Source organism: Danio rerio, chromosome 8 (genome assembly GCF_052040795.2).
Source record: "Danio rerio strain M-AB ecotype USA chromosome 8, GRCz13ab, whole genome shotgun sequence".
Classification (NCBI taxonomy): Eukaryota; Metazoa; Chordata; class Actinopteri; order Cypriniformes; family Danionidae; genus Danio; species Danio rerio.
The window spans coordinates 52,280,797-52,305,731 of NC_141028.1; the positions used below are offsets into that span (position 1 = coordinate 52,280,797).

Consider the following 24,935-nt stretch of genomic DNA (forward strand, 5'->3'; position numbering starts at 1 on the left):
CTATATGCGTCAGCGCCGTAGCATACGCCGGCGTTTGACGCAGAAGTATAAATCAGCCTTAACCAAGATATGACCCTATTTCATGTATAATATGGGCTCTTTAATATATTAAAATCTGTATACACCATTTACTCTTTGAAAAAACAGCATCATCTTCACAAACTCTGTAAATGTCTAGGTTTTCCCTCTCCACTGTGCAGCATTTCATCAATGTTTAATCAGTGAGCAACACTCGTTTTAGACTAAAGGCCATTTTTTGTAATGTTGAAAGTACCTGCATGAGTGTAAAGTTTTTAGCAAAACTTGTATATAAGTTGTATATAACTTGTATACAAGTTAAAACAGCAGATTCTTATTGTGAGTTTGTGTTTGGGGGGTACATATCAACATCAAAATTACTGACTGTCTTTTTAATAACAATTTCAATTTGCATCACTGCATTAAGATCAAGAAAAACACAAATTATGCTATTATAAAAATATTTGACAGATTAACACAGTGACTATTTAATGACAAACTTGTCTGTAACATTCATGACACAATTATAATGGCTTTATATCAGCCAACCACATAATTACCTTTTGCAAATTTCATGTATTGTTAAGCCATAAAGGTAAGTGGTTTCTTAAGTTTGATATGTCATCTACTATATCATGTTTATGACAGATTTATGACAAGTTATAAAAAAAAAACACTGACAGGTTATCATGTACAAGTTTATGTCAGTTTGTCAAAACAAAGACATTTTATCCTACATTGTGACAATAACATTACAAATTTGAGTGAATGACAGTTATAATGAGCATGCATAAAATATCCTTCATATTCATACAATGTGTCAGTCTAATGTAAACCCCTTCAAGTAAAGTGCTACCTTACTGATTTAAGGAAAAGACACATCTATATTCTGCAAATTGTGGGCTCATGCCACTCAGTACTAATGTTGCCCAACAAGTTTGACCCAAATATACAGGTTGGCTGGGGTTTAATAATCGCCACCAAAATGAAAAGACTGGCAAATAATTTATGGATTAAAAGCACTACTATGAATAATCATTTCCTGAAATACAAAAACGCAACTTATGTAGTAAACATTCAACATGCAGTGGAAAAAAAATCTCTGTTATTGGCACTTAAGATCAAACTTTATCAACAAAATTGATAATGTGCAATGCATTTGAAAACAAACTATACATTCTTGGTCACTAACGTGTGTGGCTATAAAAGTATTTACCTAGGCACGGTGTGGGAGATCCTACAAAATGTATGGTAGGCCCCTCATGGCACATGTAAAAACATGTTTGGTCATGTAACATTTGTCAGAGAAATGCTAAAAAAAAAAATCTTATAAAAAGTTATTTAAACACAGTACACAAAATGAGTTACTCAGACAACATTTGTGGAAAAATGGATAGGCACAATTAAACCAGTAAAATGAAGCAATAATACTTGTAATAGATTAAATTGCCCTTTAACCTACATATTGCTGTTTTATTTTTGGACAACTTATTTACACTTGATCCTGTAGTGTCATTTTTTGTTCTTTATGTACTGCATTATAAATTGTATTGTATAGATAATAAAATAGGGCACGGGGCACTTTCATAAGACAACATTCATTTTAAAAAACACAAACACACAAAAACTTGTGGTGTGGAAGTGGTGACCGATAGTTTAATTATAGTACACAGCTATGATCCAGCCTCTTGTTCCTGTCCCAGCGCTTCCAGTACAAGGCCCATGGGAGTCCTCTTCAATCCTATGCTCTCCAACTTATTCTCCAGTTTATTCTTAAGGCTTCGGAGTCTTACTGAAGCATGTACAAGGATCACTGGAATGAGAAAGAGTGGGACTGTGACAATGCAACTCAATATACATATTAGAGCTGCACGATTCCGGCTAAAATGAGAATCGCGATTTTTCTGCTTAAAATAAAGATCATGATTTACTCACGATTCTATTCACCTTATTCTTCGCCGACGAGCGGGCGCAGCCATTTGAATCTTTTGGCTCGAGACTTCCGGTCTCATTCACTTCCATTCATTTTTTATTAAAAACTGCTTGTTTCGCTGTTTGATGTTGCACACTGATATTTTCCTATTATATTTTTCTACTTGGTCTGTATAGTCATGCAAACATTTGTTTGTAGAGCAAGTAGTTTGACCGTTTTCTGCCGTTTATTATTCCTAGTCATTTCTCCCATAGGCGACTGAATCGGAAGTTCTAAAACAATCGCAAAAACAGGTGCACATCCGCATTTTAGAATAAGGTCAATAGATGTAAGAAAGTTTAATGAGTGGGCTATGATTATTATTGTTATTACTCAAACATATGGTGAAACAACAATAATAGTATGTGTGGGTCTACTGTTGGTTAAAATACTAAATTTTGAATAGTCTTTGAATGGTGGACTTGAACAGACTTTAAATTTGTCCTGGCCGTTAATTCACAGTAAAGTGATGACATCATGAAACAACTATTCATAATTCTGAAGTTAAATTATTATGTTTAAGAAAAATGTGTGTCATTTGTCACTGACAATATTATTAGACCTTTTTTTCTACTGGTAAAATCAGACATTTGTCATTATTTTACTTATTTTTTTTATTTGCTTGTTTATTTTACAGGGACAATACACTTGACATTGTTATACAAAGATAACCGATGTTGTGTACATAGGGCATATAGCATAAAGCTAATTTGCAGCCCTCGTCCCTGGTTAGGCTTTACATTTAAAAAAAATACAAATAAAATAAACAGTCAAGAATAAAACACAATACAGCAAACATGTACAATATTTACAGAGCCATAAACATAAGATGCAAGTCAATATGGATAAAGAGAAATGTAAATGGGACCAACCTGAAAGAATAACGCTTAAAGCTCACATTGCTGTAAAGATTTCAACCATTCTTTCAGCTTTACAGAAAAAAACTCGGAGTTCTGATTGTAACTTTAAATGAACAGGCATGGCATTCCATAGATGTGAACCTTTTACTGAAAAGGATGACTGACCCACAGCGGTTCTGTTTCCCACTTACTGCCCCTCTAGTCTTCGCCCCATAACTACTGAATTTATTTATTAACTCACAAACTACTTTAGGAGCAAGACCATGTATACACTTAAACATGTTTTTTTTTTAAAACAAAAACTTTAAAAAACTATCAAAACTTAACAAATTATATTTTTTGAGAATTTGACAATGGTGCCATCTAATTGGTTTCTGATTCATTACTTTTAAAGTTTGTTTGTAAAGAGACATTACAGGCTTAACGACTGATTGGGTTGCTTGACCCCAGATTATTGCACAATAAGACATACATATGGTCTCTCTTGCAATATATTCAACATTATATAGGCTAGAGTAGTTATACTGACACTGTAAAACATTTGTTCTCATGCACAACACTCTTTGTTCATTATGAAAGAAAAACATATTACATGCTTGTCACAATCATAACTCTATAATGCGAAATGATCATTTAAAGGATGTGCACGCTTTCGGTTTCACTGCTAAGTGCGGTTCATATTTCCTGCGTGACTCCCAAACGATCATTGTGTGCAACAAACTGAATGTTATTTACAACTTTATCACCTGTTATTCCCAGCCTATGCAGATTCTGTTCACTAAAGCGCCCGCCCTGTCTGTGGTAACGGCTTACGGTCAGCTCACATTATTTCGCGGCCGAAAACACATCATTACATTGAGACAGAAATGACATTTTTGGGTGAATTATACCTTGTATACACAGTATGTGACTCTTTCAACACCATTTGGAGGTGTCCACATTGCTGAGTAACGCATGTAAACCAATTTAAAAACTTGTGCGGCCGCCTTTGCTTCACTACTTGAAAATATGATTGACAGAATCGAAGAAATGCTGGATAAAGATAGTCTAGGGCAAGGGCTTACCAATCTTGCCCCTGGAGGGTCGGTGACCTGCAGATTTTAGCTTTAACCCTAATCAAACACACCTGAACAGCTAATCAGGGTCTTACTAGGTATACTTGAAACACCCAGGCAGGTGTGTTGAGGCAAGTTGGAGCTAAACCCTGCAGGGCACCTGGTCTAGGGGGTCGAATCGAGATCGCAATCTTTTTTCGATTAATCGTGCGGCTCTAATACATCTATAGAGAACTGAAATTGTGTTCTTTAACAGCGTTTCAACCATGTTCCTGGAGGACAACCAACTCTGCACATTTTCGAATGCTGCGTCCCAAATCGCATACTTATGCACTATTCTACGCCATTTTGTAGTATAGTGCAAGTAGCGTGTTCACACTGAAAACTCTAAAAATAATAAGTGCACTTTAATTACCCGGACGATCCACTCATTCAGCCGCTAAAATGAAGTGTGTAATGATGGACACTTCATGCACTCAACGACCGCAGGTTTGCTCTCGTAGCGGAAGGGGCGGAGCTATCGGGCGCACATTTGTTTTGGATGGTGGAAGCAAAATTCTCCTACAAGAGTGATTATAGCGCCTCCCGATGGTGAATGCGGTTATACTCATGGTAGGTATTATTTGATAATTTTTTAATTATTTGATAAGTTGTTCATTTCACTGATTTGGCAACCGTCAAACGTCATCAGGGAAACGGTTTGAATTTCCGCCTAGTAAAAAAATATTAGTGTGCCATTTGGAACAACACTACATATACTATCCTGTTGAGTGTGTAAGTGCATAAGTACATAGTGCATGAGTGCATAGAGTGCCATTTGGGACGCAGCTCATGTCTCTTTAACCAAACACACCTGATTCAGATCATCAGCTCATAAGCAAAGACTGAAAGACCTGTAAAGGGTTTGACAGACAAAGGAGACATCCAAAACATGCACTGTTATTGGTCCTCCAGGAACATGGTTGAGAAACACTGTTCTATAAGCAAGTTAAACAAAATGACTTACTTAATATGGGAAAAGCAATGCCAAAGAGGAAAACAGCCACCCCTCCTAAAACAGACAAGAAAAGGTAGCTGGAGCCCAAAATTGCAGCTAGGGAGAGAGATGGATGATTCCTCCGGAATCGTCGGATTACTGCCTTGTTTTCAGCTGCCCAGACAAATCCCAAGAACACAATGATGACAACTGCTGCTCCAAGTATCAGCTTAAGTGTTTGGAAATACCTATGACACAATTACACACATTAATACATTAAGTTTATAAAATTAAAATTAATACATAAAGATCAATGACATCATGCATAGCACTTTTAAGAAAATTCCCCATTTAATACATGCTATATATAATATTAGCAAGTAACTTTTTTTTTTGTATTCAGAAGCTAGGAGTCTGTGTTGTTTGTCATCCAGTATTTAAATCAGGAGCTTGGACTAAATATTGCTACCAAAATGGAATGGAGATGCATTTCATCTGCATTGTAGATTTAGCAGCACACTGAACTAAATTTAATGCAACGTTGTAAACTGCTGCGAAAAGGGGTGGTATTGAAAAAGATGATTAGTCGTCAAAAAAAGCAAGCGATTAGCCCATGTTTTAAATTTGTTCAGAGAGGTCATGTTTTGGTGTTCAATTGGTCTTGCGCAGTCATGTGATGCAATTTCGCTGGACAGAGTTCACCAAGCTTGAACTTTGCAACGCATCAAAATGCGAAAATTGTCACACGAGCTTGCGTTTCTGGTCTGCCACATTCGCATACATATGAATGGAAGTGAGATGAACATCTTTTTTCGAATCATTTTTTTTAATTTTCCAAAATATTATTCAAATGTTGCCTAAATAGCCCAAACGTTGGCTCACACTACAAACAAGTTACGAATAAGAAAGAGAAAGCAATCATTAATTGTCCACCTGTGTCTTCTGACTATGATTATTTTGTCTCACCTCTTCTGACAAGTCTACAAGTTTGAGTCGTTCACGTGACACAGGCAGTCCCATAAAAACTTAACACACTGACGGCCAAAAGGACCCATGATTAGTTCAATTTTGAGGCCCCGCTTACACGTTTTAGTTTTAAAACGCATAAGTTTTGCTACAGTTATGCCATCCGTCCACACTACGCCAGAGTTTTTGAGCACCAAAAACTGGGTTTTTTTAAATCGCTGAAGAGGCCGTTTTCATTTTATAACACTGCTGCTCCATGTTAATGTGGATGGGGGAAAACGGAGACATCTTAAAACAGATGTAACGGAGGCCAGCTAGTAAGTGCTGTGCAGGTAAGCCTCACTCCTTTGACCTCTAAAGGTGCTCTAGTGACAGACACTAGAGGCCATGGTCTTTAGCCTCCTTGGTAGAGCAACCGACTCCCATGTGGAAGGTCGCCGGTTCAATACCAGCTCAGAGCGGTTTGGGTGATGTAGGACCGGCGGGGTTACATTGGTGTTGGGACCCGGATGGGAGTGAGGTTTAGGGGAGTAAGCGTAACGGAGGCCAGCTAGTAGGTACTGTGCAGGTAAAGCTCACTCCTCTGACCTCTAAAAGGTGCTCTAGGGACAGAAGCTAGAGGCCATGGTCTTTAGCCTCCTTGGTAGAGCAACCGACTCCCATGCAGAAGGTCACGGGGTTACACAGACATTCGCTGGTTGGGGCTTTTTCCTCAATATTAAGTAGCCTACACAAAGTTCAGTCTCCTTGTAAGGTCAGACTTCGCAAGTTTAGTAAACAAACTCACAAAGACACAACAGGTAATTCTTCAAAGGGAACAGTGTACTTTATGACGTCATTCGCATCACCCTGGCTACGTTGTTTCACTTTCTTAACAATAAAATAAAAAAAACGATATAAGGAACTACCTATTTTCATTTTGATATTAGCAACTTAACAGACACCAAAAATGTTGAGGCTTAGTGTAGCTACACATTTATAGCCCAAGATCGTCATCTTCACTGTATGCATATTCATAACAAAACGGAGCCTATAACATTACTGCCTCTTTTGATTTTTATTGAAAATACGAATTATACTATTATAAAATTCTATTCATTTAAAAAAACCAAAGGCAGGGAATATGTCGTCAGACATAGACAACAAGATGATTTAAATATCACGTTTAACTAATATAATTAGATTAGATCCAAAGGTAGATCCTTGATGAGCAGTCCAACATGCACAGCTCTCATCTGGGTAAATGTGCTCAAAGGACCCGCTGACTGCCTGGAGCTCAGACGTGTGCATACGCTCCAGTGCAGGCCAGAATGTGTGTGGTCACATGATGTGCGCTTTCAGCATTATAGTGTGGACAGAGAGCTGTTCAGAAACACTAGGTGAAAAGCCAGTGTGGACGTTATTCGTTTTCATTCTAAAACAATGTTTTAAAACTAAAACGCATTAGTGTAAACAAGTCTTCTGATTTTTGAGTCATTGGTTAATCATGTGACAGCACAAATGACTCAAATGATGTGCCATTGACATCCACAACAAATGCAAACTATTGACCTTATTCTAAAATGCGGAAGTGCGCCTGTTTTCGCGATTGTTTTAGAACTTCTGATTCAGTCGCCTATGGGAGAAATTACGAAATAATAAATGGCAGCAAACGGTCAAACTACTTGCTCTACAAACAAATGTTTGCATGACTATATAGACCAAGTAGAATAATATAATAAGGAAATCATCAGTTTGCAACATCAAACAGCGAAACGAGCAGTTTTTAATGTCAAAAAATGAATGGAAGTGAATGAGACCGGAAGTCTCGAGACAAAATGATTCAAATGGCTGCGCCTGCTCGTCGTTGTAGAATAAGGTGAATATAACGTGTGAAAACCTCTAGCCATTGACATCCATAGTAAGAGAAAACACACTATGTAGAATGTTTCCAATGTTTTACAAAATTTCGTCTTTTGTATTCAACATGAGAAATAAACAAACTATTTTTGGAAGAAGTGGAAAATGAGTAAATTACATTATAATGATAGTTTTATATTTTGAGTGAACTATCCCTTTTACATTGGTTAATGTTTTTGAAAGTCTCTTCTGCTCGCCAAAACTACATGTACAAAATAGGAAAGAAGAGAAAAATATATAATCGTGCAATGTAATTTAAATAGAACATATATTTTATTATTATTTTTTTTATATTTTTTCTGCATTATTCCTCCAGTCTTCAGTAAATGATATTGAAAGTATCATGTTAAACTTATCTTTTATGATTAGCTGCTATTGGTATTCAATCATTCATAATTGTTCTTATTTTGATTAAAATATGAATAAAGTTATTTACAAAATAAATGTAACTGTTTAGGATTCTTGATTAATAGAAGTATGATTCAAAATAACAAAAAAAAAACATCAATTTATGTCTTGGCTAAATAGAAAAAATTATGGTAGTAAATTAGGGCTTTACAAAAATCTAAACAAACAATAAAACATGAAACAGCAGAACTCACTAATAAGAAATGGTTTATGCTTTTCAAATAATTAATTCCTGAAAGATCATATGGATATTGCAGATTTCTAGGAACTATTCTCTCGTTCCACAATAATAATCAAGAAACTTTGCTGCCGTAACATAGCCATAGCAGGCACAAAGTTAATACGCGATAGAGTGCAGTCAGCAAAGGCCCAAGTCAAAGGTGATGAGAAGCACAAGAAAAAACAGCTAACATGAAGACCCTCGCTAGGGTGCTTGAGGGTTAGTGTGACCTTGCCCGACTGGTCCATCTGTCCATTGTGGCAAAAGAATACTCTGTGAATATAGGAGTACTGTCTCTGTACTGTAGATGATGATACTGTCCTTTTGGGTTTATTAGGCTTGGACGTTCAGCGTGCAGTATAATATAATCATGCAATTTTCAAATTGAAAATAATAATTGTGTGTGATATTGACAGCTGTTTGCTTAGCTTCTGCCGTGAACTACGTCTTTTAAAATAAATGCTGCTAACTTTACATTTATTAATTGTGATGAATTAACAAAAGCAGTTAAATCTTCTATTTATTTACCAACCACTATAGGGTTTTCCTGGGATTTTTTGGGGCATATTTGGAGGTTCGGTCTCAGAGGCCCTTTTGTGGAGATTTACTTATGATCACACAACCCTGACAAATGTGATGTTATGTTGATTAATCATGCAGCAATATCAGGTCTATGTATAAAATTGCAACCAAATCTGTCTTTTTTTTTTTTTAAATACTATTGTAAAATTCTGACTGAAAATAACTTTTGTTGTAATATGAAACCTACATACGAGGCATACAATATATATATATATATATATATATATATATATATATATATATATATATATATATAAATATATATATATATATACATACATATACATATATATATACATATATATATATATACACATACATACATATATATATATATATATATATATATATATATATATATATATATATATATATATATATATATAGTTGTTTTTAAAGCAAAATTAAAGACACAAAAAGTATTAAATTGTTGATTTGTTTTTTAAATATGTTGATGCAGATTAAAAAGCTTTCAAATATTATGGTGATCGAAATCAAGGTTTAAGGTGATTAATCAGCTTTGTTGTTGCAAGTTATGGACTACATTTTCATCATCAGCAATACAACATGTTATAATAGTTGCTTTGTGAAGTTGCTGAATAAGAACGTCTTATTTCTTCGGGTATATTCTTATTTAATAAACCAAGTGTAACTTACCCATCAAGTGTATAAAATACTTTTGTCCAGAGCCAAACACCTATATGATAAATAGAGAGCAAGCTATCTCTAATTTAACTCAGTACTTTAACTGAGTATATGAGAATGTAGCTTTAAATCACGTGGTTTATATGGCGTATTTATAAAACGTAGGGCATTTAACTTATAGGCAAGGGATCATAAACAATATGCTGTTATGGCTAAATGTGATCTTGAAACCCCAAAAAAGAAAAACGTAAAGCTACAATCTAATCCTTTGAATTGCGTCACACTAATGTGATTCATAAACAGAGAAGTTTAAAAACAATACATTTAAAACAGAGGAATACTAAATACTACCAAATACGCTTTGAATGAAAGAACACGTCACTGTTTTCCTTACCCGACTATAACCAGAAAGGCTGATGCGGTGGCAAAATAGTTCGATTGATAGTATAGCAGATTGTTTATGATCCGGTTATTCCATCGATCTAGGTTACGAACATCAGGCAGTGAAAATCGAGCCGAACTTAGCAGAAAATCGTCCAAGGTTCTGAGCGGGGGAGGTTGGAAATCCACCATTTTTACTCCTTCGACGACTACATTTACCAGCAGGCATTGCACAGACTTCACGGATGCCACGCCTACCGCTTCATAATAAAATAAACCTTTAAGAGCTCACCATTTTGTTTTCTGTATGTATGTGTGTTTCATAATATTAAGATTTATTTTAAATAACTCATTTCGCTTTGAATGGACATACGGATATTTAATAATACTTGACAGTTTTTCCTCAAAATTAGATGTATTTAAATGTTCAATATTTCATGCAAAGTTTGATATAACCATTTATTTGTTTTAAATGTCCATGCACCTTATAAGGATCAGTATTTGAATAAAATGGCTTTTATCGGCTTCTTAAGGCCTACTAAGGTAATATTTTTTTTGTGGTGGGGGATTTAAATCGAAATATTTCTAATAATGCACTAAAAATTTGCGACTGTTGGTAATAATTTGAATTTTTCCAGTGAATTGATGCTACCCAAGGACAGTTCACCTAAGTAAAGCCTGGCACACTGCATACTGCTGAGGCTACGATATGTTACAGGGGGTGACAATTTAAATGGTGAATCTATAAGTGATCATGCACCATTTTTAATGTTAATTATTACTGATAGTTTGCCCATGATTAATTATGACTGGAAGTAAAATTAAATTGTTCTATACTTAAAGACAATGATTTTAAAACCTATTATAATAAAACAGACATTTTGCTGAGTAAGCCATAGCATTTCCCATAGATGCAATCCTATGTTCAGATGCGAACTGTAATGATTGTTCTCATGGTGTAGTCTTTTGTAAAATCTATGAGGATATTGTGAGGTCAGTGCATGAAGCTAGTACATCATATCTTACTTGCTCTATAGCAAGCAATCATATAAGCCTGATTGGAAAAGGAATGTCTCAGCATATCACAAAAAAGCTACAAGGAAATATTTAGGGAATGGAATATAGCTGTTAGGCCTATGCAAGGGCTCCTTTTTGGCCTGAAAAAGTTGACTTATGCTAAGTATAAATATGCAGTTTGTGATATTAGTAAAAAAGAACAAGTGATGAGAGCTGATTCAATGGTGGAAAATTTATTCTGTATTAATGTGAATGAGTTCTGGAAGGATGTAAGATCAATAAATAGTAGTAAGGTGACATTACCTTGTCACATTGAGGGTGTCGAAGGACTTGGAAGGAATTATATTAGCTGCATATCTGGAAACCACTGATAATCAATTTGGTTTTAAGGTTCATTAAGTACTGATGTATACATTTATGCTTTAAAGGAAGTAGTAGATCTGTATAAAAGCAAAATTATATGGTTATAATTGACTTTATTGATGCCTCTAAAGCTTATGATAGGGTTAATCATCAAAAGCTTTCCAGTAAATTAAAGCAAAGATTAATAGCAAATAGTGTTTTAAGAATTTTAACTTACTGTTATGCTAATTAAAGTATGCCGATTAAGTGGGGAAATTCTGTATCAGAAACATATAAATTGTATAATGGAGTACTTCAAAGAACTTTTACTAACTCTTTTTAATGTTTACATGAATGAGTTGTCTGCGGTATTACGTGCCTGTAGGACTGGCTGTGTGCTTGGCAATGCAATAATACATCATTACTGGATTGTGTTTTTTAATATTGTTTGTTTTTGTTTTAAAATATTTTATTTTAAACGGTTTTACATAATGTACCAACAAGACAACACAGACAAAGAAAAAAATAATTTTTAAATGATAAATAAAATAATGTTTTAAATGAGGGAGACACTTTAGACAAAAAGTAAGACTCGGAGGCAAGATGTAGTTAAAGATAATGTCTCAAATCTAAGCCATGAGGGATCAGTCACAGAGAAAGTTTCATCAGGAATACCCCTCTGCCAGTAAGATAGTGCTCTAATATTTGCTGCCTATAAAATTTAAACACCGAGAGCCCAAGGCCTCCCATTTAATATTGTTTGTAAGTGATTTGTCTCTTTATGTCTTTGTTGTATCATGATGCTACTGCCCTAATGCAATTACCCCAGCTGGGATTAATAAAGTTATTCAACTTAAACTTACATGTACAGTATGCTGGTGATTTGGTTATCTTTTCCCCAAGTGGCATTGGTTTTCAGCAGCTGCTTAATATCTGTGCACATTATGGAAAGAGATATGATGTCCAATATAATACTAAAAGAGTGTTGCCATTTTAAAACAGAACCACAAGAACATAGATATGATTTTCCAGATTTTTATTTGTCAGGGCACATGTTAAATGTTAGTAAAACCGTTAAATATTTAGGGAACTTCTTTACTGAGGATATGTGTGTTGATAATGATATGTAAAAAATAGTCTAAAGTTATATAATTGTTTTATACAGTTGAATTATTAGCCCCCCTTTGATTTTTTTTCCTTTTTTAAATATTTCCAACATTATGTTTAACAGAGCAAGTGATAATATTTTTTTCTTCTGGAGAAAGTCCTTTTTGTTTTATTTCGGCTAGAATAAGATCAGTTTTTATTATTTTTTAACACAATTTTAAGGTCATTTTATTATCATAATATTTATTTATCATCATTATTATTAGCCCCTTTAAGCTACTTTTTTTTCAAGTCTACAGAACAAAATATTGTTATACAATGATTTGCCTAATTACCCAAACCTGCCTAGTTAACCTAATTAAGCATTTAAATGTCACTTTAAGCTGTAGAAGTGTCTTGAAAACTATCTAGTCAAATATTATTTACTGTCATCATGGCAAAGATAAAATAGATCAGTTATTAGAGATGAGGTATTAAAACTATTATGTTTAGAAATCTGTTGAAAAAATTTTTCCCTCCGTTAAACAGAAATTGAGGAAAAAATAAACAGGGGGGCTAATAATTTATGGGAGCTAATAATTCTGACTTCAACAGTATGTGCTCAGAGCAGGTTAATGCAAACCTCTTTAGAACATAAACAGCTCCTTTGTGGTAAAATTAAAAAAAATAAAAAAATAAAAAGAGTCTCCAGAAGCTGAAGTTACGTAAAGTGATTGTATAATGATTCCGCTTAAAAAACCTGGTTGGTGCAGTGCAAGTGAATTATTTTTTAAGGTAAGAGTTCGATCATTTTCTGCTTGGATGAGAAATTTGATCTATAAGTATATTTGTTGACTGGAGATTCTAAGAATAGCAGTTTTAATGTTGATAATTTCTAGGCTTACTGAGGAGCGTTATTAGTTACCTTTGATAATAAATTGGCATAACTGTCTTTTTTAATGTATATTGTGTGTATTGTTCTGTTAGTCTTTTGTTGCTATTAGACCTAGTGTCTGGAAATAAAATGGCAACATTAGACGAGCACAAAGACCTGGATGTAATAATTAATTTGATCATCAAAAAAAAAAAAAGTTACAAACACTATAGGCCAGGGGTCACCAATCTCGGTCCTGGAGGGCCGGTGTCCCTGCAGGGTTTAGCTCCAACTTGCCTCAACACACCTGCCTGGATGTTTCAAGTGTACCTAGTAAGAGCTTGATTAGCTTGTTCAGGTGTGTTTGATTAGGGTTGGAGCTAAAATCTGCAGGACACCAGCCCTCCAGGAACAAGTTTGGTGACCACTGCTATAGGCTTATCCATTTTTGTCATGTTAGGCCAGTCATATTTTATATGAATCCTTATGAAATTGCATTGACTTTAGGTGTATTTTTGTTGATAATTGTAAGACTTGAGATACCACAAATACTTTGATGTCTTTAACAATTCAAATATGAGCAGAAAACACAGAGACAATCGGCTCCACAACACACCAGGTGGGAATGCGGGAAAACTAGCTCCCCTCCTTTCCTCCGGTTACATTTGAAACATCTTCCAAAACACCCTTAGGTCACTCAGCCCCTTTTCACTCTACTCACACAGAATGGTCATTACAAAATATGAATGTTCTATATTAATCCAAGTCACTTTATCTATTATGTTTGATATCATTTGAAATGTCTCAGTGCGACTGGTACAAAGGTCTCATTCCCTCAGAAATAGACATAATCAAAACAATAAATATATAACTTCAGGTATCTTTTGAACCACTGTTAAGGGTGAGCCTTTCCTATAGGCAGAAACTCTTCCACTAAATGCAAATGCCTTTTGTTAACACACCCCTTTTCCCGAGGAGATTCTTGGATTTAATACTTAAGGGAAAGTTTCTAAATGTTCGGTGCGATTCTATAAGATGAGCCTATAGTGTGGAGCTCCACGCTCCGTGCTATGTATATTTTGAAGTCAGATATGCATGGATCTTGGATCTATCTTTGAGAATTTGATGTCTTGTATTGATTGTTTATGAACTGACTGAATGAATTGGCATAATACACATTTACCTGACTATTAAATTGTTATGTTTGAACATGTTTTGCTTACTCTGTAATTATTCATTCTAGTAGATTACGCTGTATCCTTGTTTCCGCACTTACTGTGTCAGGTCAGTAGACAGACTAAAATCCAGCTGAGATGGAGCATTGGGCACACTAATTATATTTTTAGGGATTTGACTGACTCTTGATATTGATTCAAGTGTACTTGGGTGGAAAGGGCGTTAACTTCCATCCAGGACAACAAGGAGTTGCACAACTAACCGAGATAGGGTACCTGACCCTTGTTTGAAAGTAATGTTATTCTAAATTAAGTGTATATGGGAAACCATGGGCTTAGCTAACCCAAAATTATTATAGAGTACAGTAGTCGGTTACATTTAAAATAATAGCCCTACCTCTGATTTTGTCTTTGCTCAAGGGTACATCTAAGGAGGACTAATCAAAAACACTTTAGAATGAGCAAGCATGGGAGCGTCCATCTAAAAGTAGTAATCATCTACCTCTGTTTAATATTCAAGACTGACAAGAGTGTGAACGAGAGGGACGCCATCGGCCGGGGCGATTCCTCTGAGCGACATGAGCACCCAAATGAACAAATGCAATAGTTTCGAGTGAAGATAAAAGGTTCAAACATTTGTCAAAATTATATATTGATATAATCTTCTTAATGTTTAATGATTGGAGTCAGATAAAATGAAAGATAAATATATTATTATTCTAAACCACCTCATATTCAAATTGGAGTCAGATATGAGTTAAATTTGAAATAAATCATCATTGCGCACTGGAAAGACCGATCAGGCTATGAACCCTCATCCACCAGTGGACACCTCCATTGGACCAACTGGGTGGACCTTACAATAATAGACAGATCATTTTTAATGGTTTTGTTATGGACCTAAGATACACATTTGTACAAAATTCACTTTTGAATGTCCTATTTTTTAAGTGTCAAATGCTGCTTTAGATATTAAGCTGAGTAAGTAAGACTGATGAAGCCATGTAAGAGAGTTTAATTGACTTAAGGGCGTACTCACACTATGTACAGTAGATTCGAACCGGGATAAAGCACGATTGTCCCCCCTTCCGGTTTCCCTGACAGCCTGCACTCACGTTACAATCGCTTACGTCATCGATGCTGCGCTATTCAGTAAGCGCTTTCGCTCAGCACTTTTGACATTTCTTTAGTTATTTTGCTTTAGACCTTAGGGGATGCGGGGACACGCAGTCAGATATTTCGCCGAACAGATCAGCCACTTTTGACGCTCATAAACAATCATAAAGCCCTTGTGCAGCAGGAATGAGGAGGTCTGCTGAAGTTGCACAGTTGTCATGCAGTGAGGGGTTTGTGTATTAAGCTACGGCAGTTTGAGTTCACTGAACAGAAAGAATGATTAATAAATCCATATGAAACAGTCCCTTAAAAGTCACGTTGCGCTTTCAGTTTCGGGCTTAGGGTCTACTCACACTATGCCATCCGTACCGTGGCCAGGCCCGTTTCCCGGATCATTTGAGAAGTGTGAGTGCGCTGAATGGGGCTCAAGCACGGTTCCCTTGGCCGGCCCTGGCCCGGTTGGAAGAGGTGGGCCTGAGCGCGGTTCACTTGGGCTTTGGCGCAGTACGATTGTAGTGTGAGTGCAAAACGCACCAAAGCCCGAAACTGAAAGCGAGACGGTTTCACATAGATTTATTAATCAATCTTACTGTTCAGTGAACGCAAACTGCCGAAGCTTATTGAATACGCAAACCCCTCACTGCACGTCAGCTGCGCGCCTTCAGCAGACCTACTCATTCCAGCAGCACGAGGGCTTTATGATTGTTTATGAGGGCCAAAAGTGGCGGATCTGTTCGGCGAAATATCTGACTGCGTGTCACCGCATCCCTTAAGGACTGTTTGGCAAAATATTTGACTGCATATCATCCGACTGAAACGATATAGAGACTAACTAGAGAAATCTCCACTGTGCTGTTGAGTGACAGCGCTTCTCACTGAACAGCGCAGCATCGATGACGTAAGTGTGCCCAGGCCCGATTGTGGTGTGAGTGCGGGCCGTCGGGGGAGACGGGAGTGGGGACAAGCGTGCTTTGGCCCAGTTCGAGGCAACTGTACCTAGTGTGAGTACTGCCTTGGTCGCGTTTTGCACTCACACACAAGCTTCCCACGAGCGAAAGTGAACCGCGCTCAGGCACACCTCTTCCAACCAGGCCTGGGCCGGCCAAGTGAACCGTGCTTGAATCCGATTCAGCACACTCACACTTCTCAAACGATCCGGGAAACGGGCCTGGGCACAGTACGGATAGCATAGTGTGCGTAGGCCCTAAGATTGACTTGTCTTCAAAACAAATAGGCCTTAGCAAAACACATAGAGCATTACCCAAAAATACTTTATTGAGGCAGGCTGCTAACACACGTATTCTATACCTTATTCTTGTCTCTATAGTGTTTAAAAACACACAAACATATGAACAAGACATAACACAAAAGCAAATGACTTTCATTTAAATGACCATTTAAGTTATGAACTTCATTCCTCTTCTGACTGCACATCATATTGAATTTAAAGTATATCTTTATCATTTAATTTTATCATTAAACAATGGGAACTGTGAGGCTATGCATATTGAATAGCAAAACATCCTGGAGAAGCCTTTTTCAAAGATTTCAATAACAACTTAATAAATAAATAACAACATATAAAACATACAGTAGGTGTGCATCGCTACTATGCATAAAATAGCATTAGTGATGTTCGAATAAAATTATGATCATCTTCAACAACATTTCTCAATAACTCCAATGGATATAAATAACTAATTTAAGCAAAATGAAAAGTGCTTGCGTGATAAAACTTATCAGATGATTATGACAGTAGGCTGTTACACTGTATTTCTGAAGTCAGGAATGCACTGCACCAGTGCTTCTCAATTACATTCCTGCAATACAAAATATTTGCACCAATTTTTGACCTTATTTGCAGTCTGGATAAGTTATTAGAAAATATAATGGGTAATAATTATTTTTTGGTTCAATAATGTATTAATTCTTTTTTTGGTTTAAGACTCTGATTTTGTGAACATTCCATTTTTAAAGTTTAATATTTTCAGCCCATTTTAACACATTGTTTTTATTTTGCATGTATCTCCTTCCAACGTGTTACGTGATTCTGTGAATATTATGCTAGCATAGAAACAATTTCATAATAGGGTATATGCAGAGATAGTGTTTCTTTGCACGTTCGCCTCACAGCAAGAAGGTCGCTGGTTCGAGCCTTAGCTAGGTCAGTTGGGATTACTGTGTGGAGTTTGCATGTTGTTTTGCCTGGGTTTCCTCCGGGTGCTCCGGTTTCCCCTACAAGTCCAAAGACATGTGGTACAGGTAAATTGGGTATGCTAAAATTGACAATAGTGTATGTTTCCCAGTGATGGGTTGTAGCTGAAAGGGCATCTGCTGCATTAAGCATATGCTGGATAAGCTGGCAGTTCATTCAGCTGTGGCAGCCCCAGATTAATAAAGGGACTAAGCCAAAAAAAATAAAAATAAATGAATGAATGTTTCTTCCCATACTGATATAGTTCCAGTGAATGTTTAATGTGACTTTTTAAAATTTTTTATAAAGTTCCTTTTACAGCATCAATGTTGCAATGTGATTAAAATATAATCAGTTAAATAGACTTCAGCATTCATTTAGTTGTTAAATGCTAAACAGAAATGAAAAGCCATTTACTCGCACGCGCTCGTCAGGATCAGCAGGCTAGCAGAAATGCCATTGGAAATGCTAGAGTAAAATAAATTTAAATACTTTAAAGACATGGCGTGGAAAAAAATGTAATGCATGCAGTGCTTCTTGTACATTCTAAACCACGTTTATAGCGTATATCACTCTGGCAGTGAAGATCATTGATTTTTTTTTTAAAGAAAACAGACCTTAAACGCACAGATTTTGTAACCGCTTACAGTTCACCAGAAGCATTTGACCCAGATAACTGACAAATTAAAAGTCCTTCTGCGTGGTTCTGCATATACCCTATTGTACAGTATATTTGCTTTATACCTGTTTGAAATGTATAAAGCAAGTCTGTTTTAACAATTAGATAGGATTTCTGCATGAATGAGAATCTTTGGTTCATAATGCTTTTCCTTTGCAACACAAAAATTCTAAAAGTGTATATTTCAATCTATACATAATACAAATTATTTACTTGCCCCTGAGTAACTAATAAAAGATCAAAGGTTTCAGGGTAATCCCCTGTCTCTGAAGGGTACTGGTGACCCACCGGACTGCACATTTGTTTTGAATGTTGTTCTAATCTGACCCACACAGTTAAGTCCATGATGCTTTAAGTCAGCGTTTCTCAGGACCACCAACACTGTATGTTTTGGATGTCTCCTTTGCCTGTCACATCCGTTACAAGTCTTTGGCTGTTTCCCAATTTCAAGCACGCAGAGAATGGACTTGCATTCTTGAGGAGAACGCTCTTGCTAAGTTACTTGTGGAAGAGCAAACTTGAGAGACCGCGAGAACAGAGAAAGCGTACTGTGAGAAATGAGAATAGCTGCGTTTTTCCTGATGGTCACATGACCTTCACACGTTTTTCGTTTTTTAATGGAAAATTATTTAAACATTACAGCATAAACATCACAACAATACTTTTTACAATATATACTATCCATAAAGACTTTTAATAGGAATTTCAGCAAATAAACACCCTTATTGAGTTTATGCCTTTATAAAGATTTTCATGGTAATGTTTACCTTCACCGTTTCATTTAGGGAAACTCCTGAGATAAATAAGGTATATCTCTGAACTTTAATATTAAATCTATATAAAATGCTGTGCGTCCCACAGCCTTTATTCAGCCGCATTGACTTCTAAGACTTCTTGAGCTAGTTTTGTGCTGAAATCTTCATCGAAGCATCTTCGATATCAAGAACACATCAAGGAACTTTCACTTGTCCTCCGTTCTTGTGGTCTTGAGTTTTAGAACTGAACTTTGGCAGTTGATGATGACGTTACACGAGGACGCAAGATGGCAGAAAAACGCATATTGAGAAACAGCCCTTCAGTTTCTGCTAACGAGATGATCTGACTCAGGTGTGTTTGATTAAAGAGACATGGGCTGCGTCCCAAACTGCCTACTACTCAGTAGGTACTGCATTTGAATGTAAACGTACTACTCGGCCGTTAGAAAAGTACGTTCTATACAGTATGAATGTGAAAAGTATGAATGGAATTCGGATGTACTACATCCGCCATTTTGTCATGGTCACGCGACCTACCTGCGTCATTTGCGTCGCTTCACTCCCATTCATGAATTCGCTAGCGGGGCATTATGGGATAGAGCAGCGTGCATGGGATGCACACTCCAGAATCTCGCCGGAAGTAGTAAGTCATCCGGGAACTTCTTACTTACTTACTTATTTCTTACATACTACTCGGCTCGCATACTGATTTTAGCGTACTATATAGTATGGAAGTATGCGGTTTCGGACGCAGCCATGGAAAATGTGCAGAGCTGGTGATTCTCCAGGATCGTGGTTGAGAAGCCCTGCTTTATGCTAAAGAGCTAATGTTCTGAATCAGGCCTGTAAACCAGGAAGACATAAAAAATGTGCAGGGCAGTGGGTTCCCAGTACTGCAGTCGAGTATCACCACTGTAAACAGTCAGCTACTTTCATTCAGTCTATAATACTTCAGTTACTGATACTGTCCATAACCACGTGCCTCTTCTTTCGGGGGAAGCTGTTTTGGGTCCTCCACAATAGGACTTGCTATAGAAGAAGAGAAGATGTAGAAAATACATTATTTGTTGCAAAACTAAATTTTTAATACATTTTCCAAAATATTGATGAAAAAAGTTTTTTCAACTGCGCAGATGCACACCACATTTAATTAATTGGTTTACCTAAATAAATGTTGCACAAATAGATGTTTAGACAATCTTTGTATTTCTCAAAAAAAAAAAATAATTAAAAAGACATAACAGAATGTTTTGTGAGTGTTAACATTTCTGTCACTGACATACAAGTGTGTAACTCACAATTCTGAAACTGCTGTGCTGTGTATCTAGTAAGAAGAATCCCAAAGCCCTCAATTAGGGCAAGCAGAATTCCACCCATCATTGCAGAGCCCACCATAGCGAGGGGACCACCTGAAATACAAACATGCAAGTAATGCAAATATTTTCCATCTTGCAAACTCATAAACCAGAGGTAGCTTAAAGAGTGCAGATTAATGATGAACTATTATAACAGTAAAACTACAGGGTTTTGCTTATTTTCTTAATGAGTAATGGGTGTGTTTTGAGGATAAACCAATCAGAGTCTCATCTCCCATTCCCTTTAAGAGTCAGTTGCATCACCCCATGGCACATTTGCTATTTACATGGCGGACTTTGTAAGTGGAAAAACTGAAAGCTTCACTCGCGAGAAAGCAGCTAAACAGACCATCTGCAGCGCAAGGATAAAGAATGAGCCTGCTATGATCGGCCTTTACTTTCACTTTCTCTATTTCGTGGATAAGGAAACGGTGTTGTATGAGTCAAAATATTTAATTTTGTTTGTTAAGTACAAAGATTTTTTCAAAACTATTTCTAAATTGAGTTCAATTCAGTTTAATTTCCAGAAAATGAATAAATAAGCAATAATAATGAAGTGTGGTCAGTTATATCCAAACAAATGTGCTATGCCCTATATGGTCCAAAACCTGAGGGGTGGGCAAATCCAAGCTATTTTTAAAAATAAAACATATAAAAATAATCATATAATAAGTAATACTACTACTAATAATAACACTTTACAAAAGCAAAAACTTAAACTAAAAAAGCCCCCTGAGATAAAGAAGACATGGAGGCAGTGTTTTTTATATTTATGTAGAAAATATTAATTTTTGTAATATTTTAATCTTTTAATTCTTTCATTTGTAAAGATATTTGTGTATACCATCTTGCGTGTATCAAGCAATGTGTAAGTGAGGCACACAACAAACGCGCTCTGCGCTGGACTTTAGACTTGCTTTTAGCTGGTCAATTACAGTCTAATTTAGTTCCTCAAAATAGCAACACGCCAACAAAGCTCCTTAACGCACTTCTTTTCTAGAATGAAACACCTATGAGTCCACAAAGTGGCGCAAATGGATTTGCTATTTAATGCTAGAGTTGCATTGATCTGAAATTAGCAACACGTCGGTGCAAACATGTCTTGCACCTTATTGCGCTGGGTGTATGATAGGGCCCATTGTTTTTCATGCATAAAGCACACCTCAAAAGAAGTCATTTTCAAATCAAACAGATTTCTCTTTGTGAACAAGATGAATTTGCATGTCCAACTTAAATGCAGTGTTTGGTCAGTTTTAAAACACCACTCTCATGAATTGTCCTAGTGAAAGTTTGCTTGACAACATTATATGTGTCATTACCTTCAAATTATAACAGAGTTATGATAACTGTGCTAAACTTACTGCGTGCTGCTAGTATAGCTCCAGTCATTGCCCCACTGGTAATGGAGTTCCAAGGGTCTTCCTTACCCCGCAAACGCACAAGACCACAGTCAATGGTTGAAAACAGTCCTCCCCAAACAGCAAAACTACCTACAAACACACACACACACACACACACACACACACACGCTGTAATTTATAATGAATAACTGCTAAACAAATTTTTAATTGTCATATGCAGTACAAAAACAGAGAAACAACAAAACAATAAAAAAAAATTCTGAATACTCGCCTCCAATTTGTGGTGCCCTTACTCTCACTGCATTTGCGCTACCTCTTAACCTGTGTCGAACACCCTATAAAAATACAGTATTTTTCTTTTATAATAAATGCATTGCATTGTGTTTTGGTAATAGCGGAGTCGTCTGTTTGACAGTAAAACATACCACAGGTGCATTCCGAAATCCTTTGACAGTCTGAAACACCCCTCCTCCAATGGCTCCCATGGTAAAAGCACCCCCACAGTCATCAACTATCCTCCATGGGCTAAAAAGAAAATTACCTGTTAGAAGTCAACTGCATTATATACTGTACCTTAATTAATCAATTCAATAGACTCAAAATTACCGACATAATCTTCAAATCATCTAAAATAACTTTGAAGAGAAACATCAATTACTGTACACAATCCAAGGTCTTTGCTTATGTATGTATATATATATATATATATATATAAGCAAATGTATATAATGTATATATATATATATATGTATGTGTGCGTGTGTATATATGTGTGTGTGTGTATGTATATGTATATATATATATATATATATATATATATATATATATATATATATATATATATATGTATGTATGTATATATATATATATATTTACACACACACACAGTTGAAGTCAGAAACACAGAATTTTTAGTTACCCTTTTAATTTTATTTTACTTTTAATTTTTTTCACAAACTATGTTTAACAGTAAGCCTTTAAATGTCCCATTAAGCTGTACAAAAGTGTCTTCAAAAATATCTAGTAAAATATTATTTACTGGCATCATGGCAAAGATAAATCAGGCATTAGAAATAAGTCAATAAAATTGGGGAAAAAGTAACAGGGGGCCAATAATTCTGACTTCATTTGTGTGTGTTTGTGTATAAAAAGTAGGCTGCACTATATTAATTAGTGCAATGCAAGTGAATAGGCTGCACTATATTTAGGCTGGACTATATTTAAATTTATTGTCACTTCGCTTCTCCGGCTATATCATGGCAAAAACCAGATCAAATTAACAACATTTTATAAATATCACGTTTCTAAAAAATAAAAGACATCAAAAGCAATAAATAATGCATAAAATAAAAAATCTGAAACTTTTTTTAAGGTTTACTTTTGATAAAAAATAAAAAATTTTCAAAAGTTCTTTAAAGTTTCTTTAGATAAAAATAATTGTCTGATAACATAAAAAATAGATTATTCCAAAAATATGTTTAACAGTTTTGGTTTGTTTTGCAGCATTGACATTTTGGGGGAAATTATCCTTGAGTGACTCCATTAATGAGTCATTCATGTGTCCAATACAGCATTTTGTGTAAACAACCTTATCATGTTTTAAAAAATGAGTTAAAAATACTTTGATTTTGTTCTATTTGTTCCCCTATTGTTTTATAATTCAACAGGGGAGTGAATTATGCATTATAAACAAACAACTTACAAGAAGATAAATACAGTAAAATGAAATAAACATGGCTTTATGTTTTTCTGGGTTGTCAAGCAGTATTCAGGTACTGAATAAAAAACAAACTGTGCTATTTCTTGTGACTGCTTTAAAAACATGCAAATTATAAACTTTTACTAAATCATGGTTAAAGTCAACAGTGACCCCACAAATCTCATGTACTCGGAACTGTAGCTCCTGCTCAACTATAATCGCAGCTCAACATTGAACATCCAGCGATGTGAGTATTGTAGGTGTGCACATGATATCAATGTTGAAACAATTGTGCAACCCTTGCTTGAAGGTGAAATATTAAATTATTTCTATTAGGTAATTAACTAGGTAAATACATTTGGTATTGATACTAATGTTTCAAGGTGAACAACAAGTTTACTTGCTTATATGCACAATGTACTGCTTTTGGGTGATGTTTTAAAAATGACAAAGATTTGATCATAAAACTAATCATTTAGATATCTTTCCAGAGAAATTGAGTAACATTTTATTGAAGTAGTCTGTTATGTTAATTAAAAAAAAAACTTTGGATTGCATTAAATTTAGCCTACCATATTATTTATATGATTCCTTTTGAAGACTATAGAATACAAAGAAAAAATGGACTTACAAAAGAAAAGGTATTCTTCATTGTAGTAAATGCAAATCACGGTCATTGTTTAATATCTGGAGTAATGTCTTACATTAACAGGACTTTTCACTGTTCAATATGACATATGCCTTGCAGAAAAAAGTGATTTAAAATATCTTCCATCAAAAACGTATACATTATCCCACAACAGATTTACAATACGGCTAAACATTAGGCACTGTATGTTCATTTTCATATATACATCTGATAGACGACCTAAGGATTTTGAATAAATAAATAAATAAATAAAGGCTAAAGCATTCAATCCAGTGTGTGATTCGAGAAATGTATCAAAGCTACACAAATTGTTATAGTATTTAGCAGGGTACTTTAGAGAGAATGACAGCAAAGAAGCAAACGATCCAAGCGAAAATAGAAATCATAAACTTCTTAAAATTATATACGTCCTGTCGTGACCTGAAGCGCGGACGGACTCATCAGAAGTCAGCAGGTACTTTACCAGGGTTCACGGGCATATTCCTCCATGATAAACAGCTAACGTCAAATCGGTTACGCATTTTGTCCGCGACAGGAAGATCAGCAACCTGAAACTTTTTAAAGGACACGTACATAAACCCTCTATGGAGTTTCATTTATTGTACATGTTAGCCTGCTAATTAATTAATATGGGCTAAATTGTACTAAACA

General features: G+C 35.6%; 3 protein-coding genes across 4 annotated transcripts in view; 1 reads left to right on the forward strand and 2 right to left on the reverse strand.

The window, feature by feature from the left end:
• Positions 1 to 24,935, forward strand: part of grk5l (G protein-coupled receptor kinase 5 like) — a 785,510-nt gene that overhangs the window by 259,671 nt on the left and 500,904 nt on the right. The window lies entirely within an intron of this gene.
• On the reverse strand, positions 703 to 10,181 carry praf2 (PRA1 domain family, member 2). Its single transcript, NM_001017698.1, is given in 3 exon segments — positions 703 to 1,831; positions 4,912 to 5,129; positions 9,996 to 10,181. Coding segments are annotated over 3 exon segments (537 nt in total). The 5' UTR covers positions 10,175 to 10,181; the 3' UTR covers positions 703 to 1,691.
• On the reverse strand, positions 16,843 to 24,795 carry timm17b (translocase of inner mitochondrial membrane 17 homolog B (yeast)). 2 transcript variants are annotated; one of them, XM_087263585.1, is made up of 6 exons: positions 24,705 to 24,795; positions 22,362 to 22,461; positions 22,208 to 22,271; positions 21,937 to 22,065; positions 20,519 to 20,629; positions 16,843 to 20,249 (listed from the first exon to the last, which is right to left on the reverse strand). In XM_087263585.1, exons 2-6 carry the CDS (start codon positions 22,419 to 22,421, stop codon positions 20,176 to 20,178), a joined length of 438 nt encoding a protein of 145 aa, XP_087119711.1. In that variant the 5' UTR covers positions 22,422 to 22,461; positions 24,705 to 24,795; the 3' UTR covers positions 16,843 to 20,175.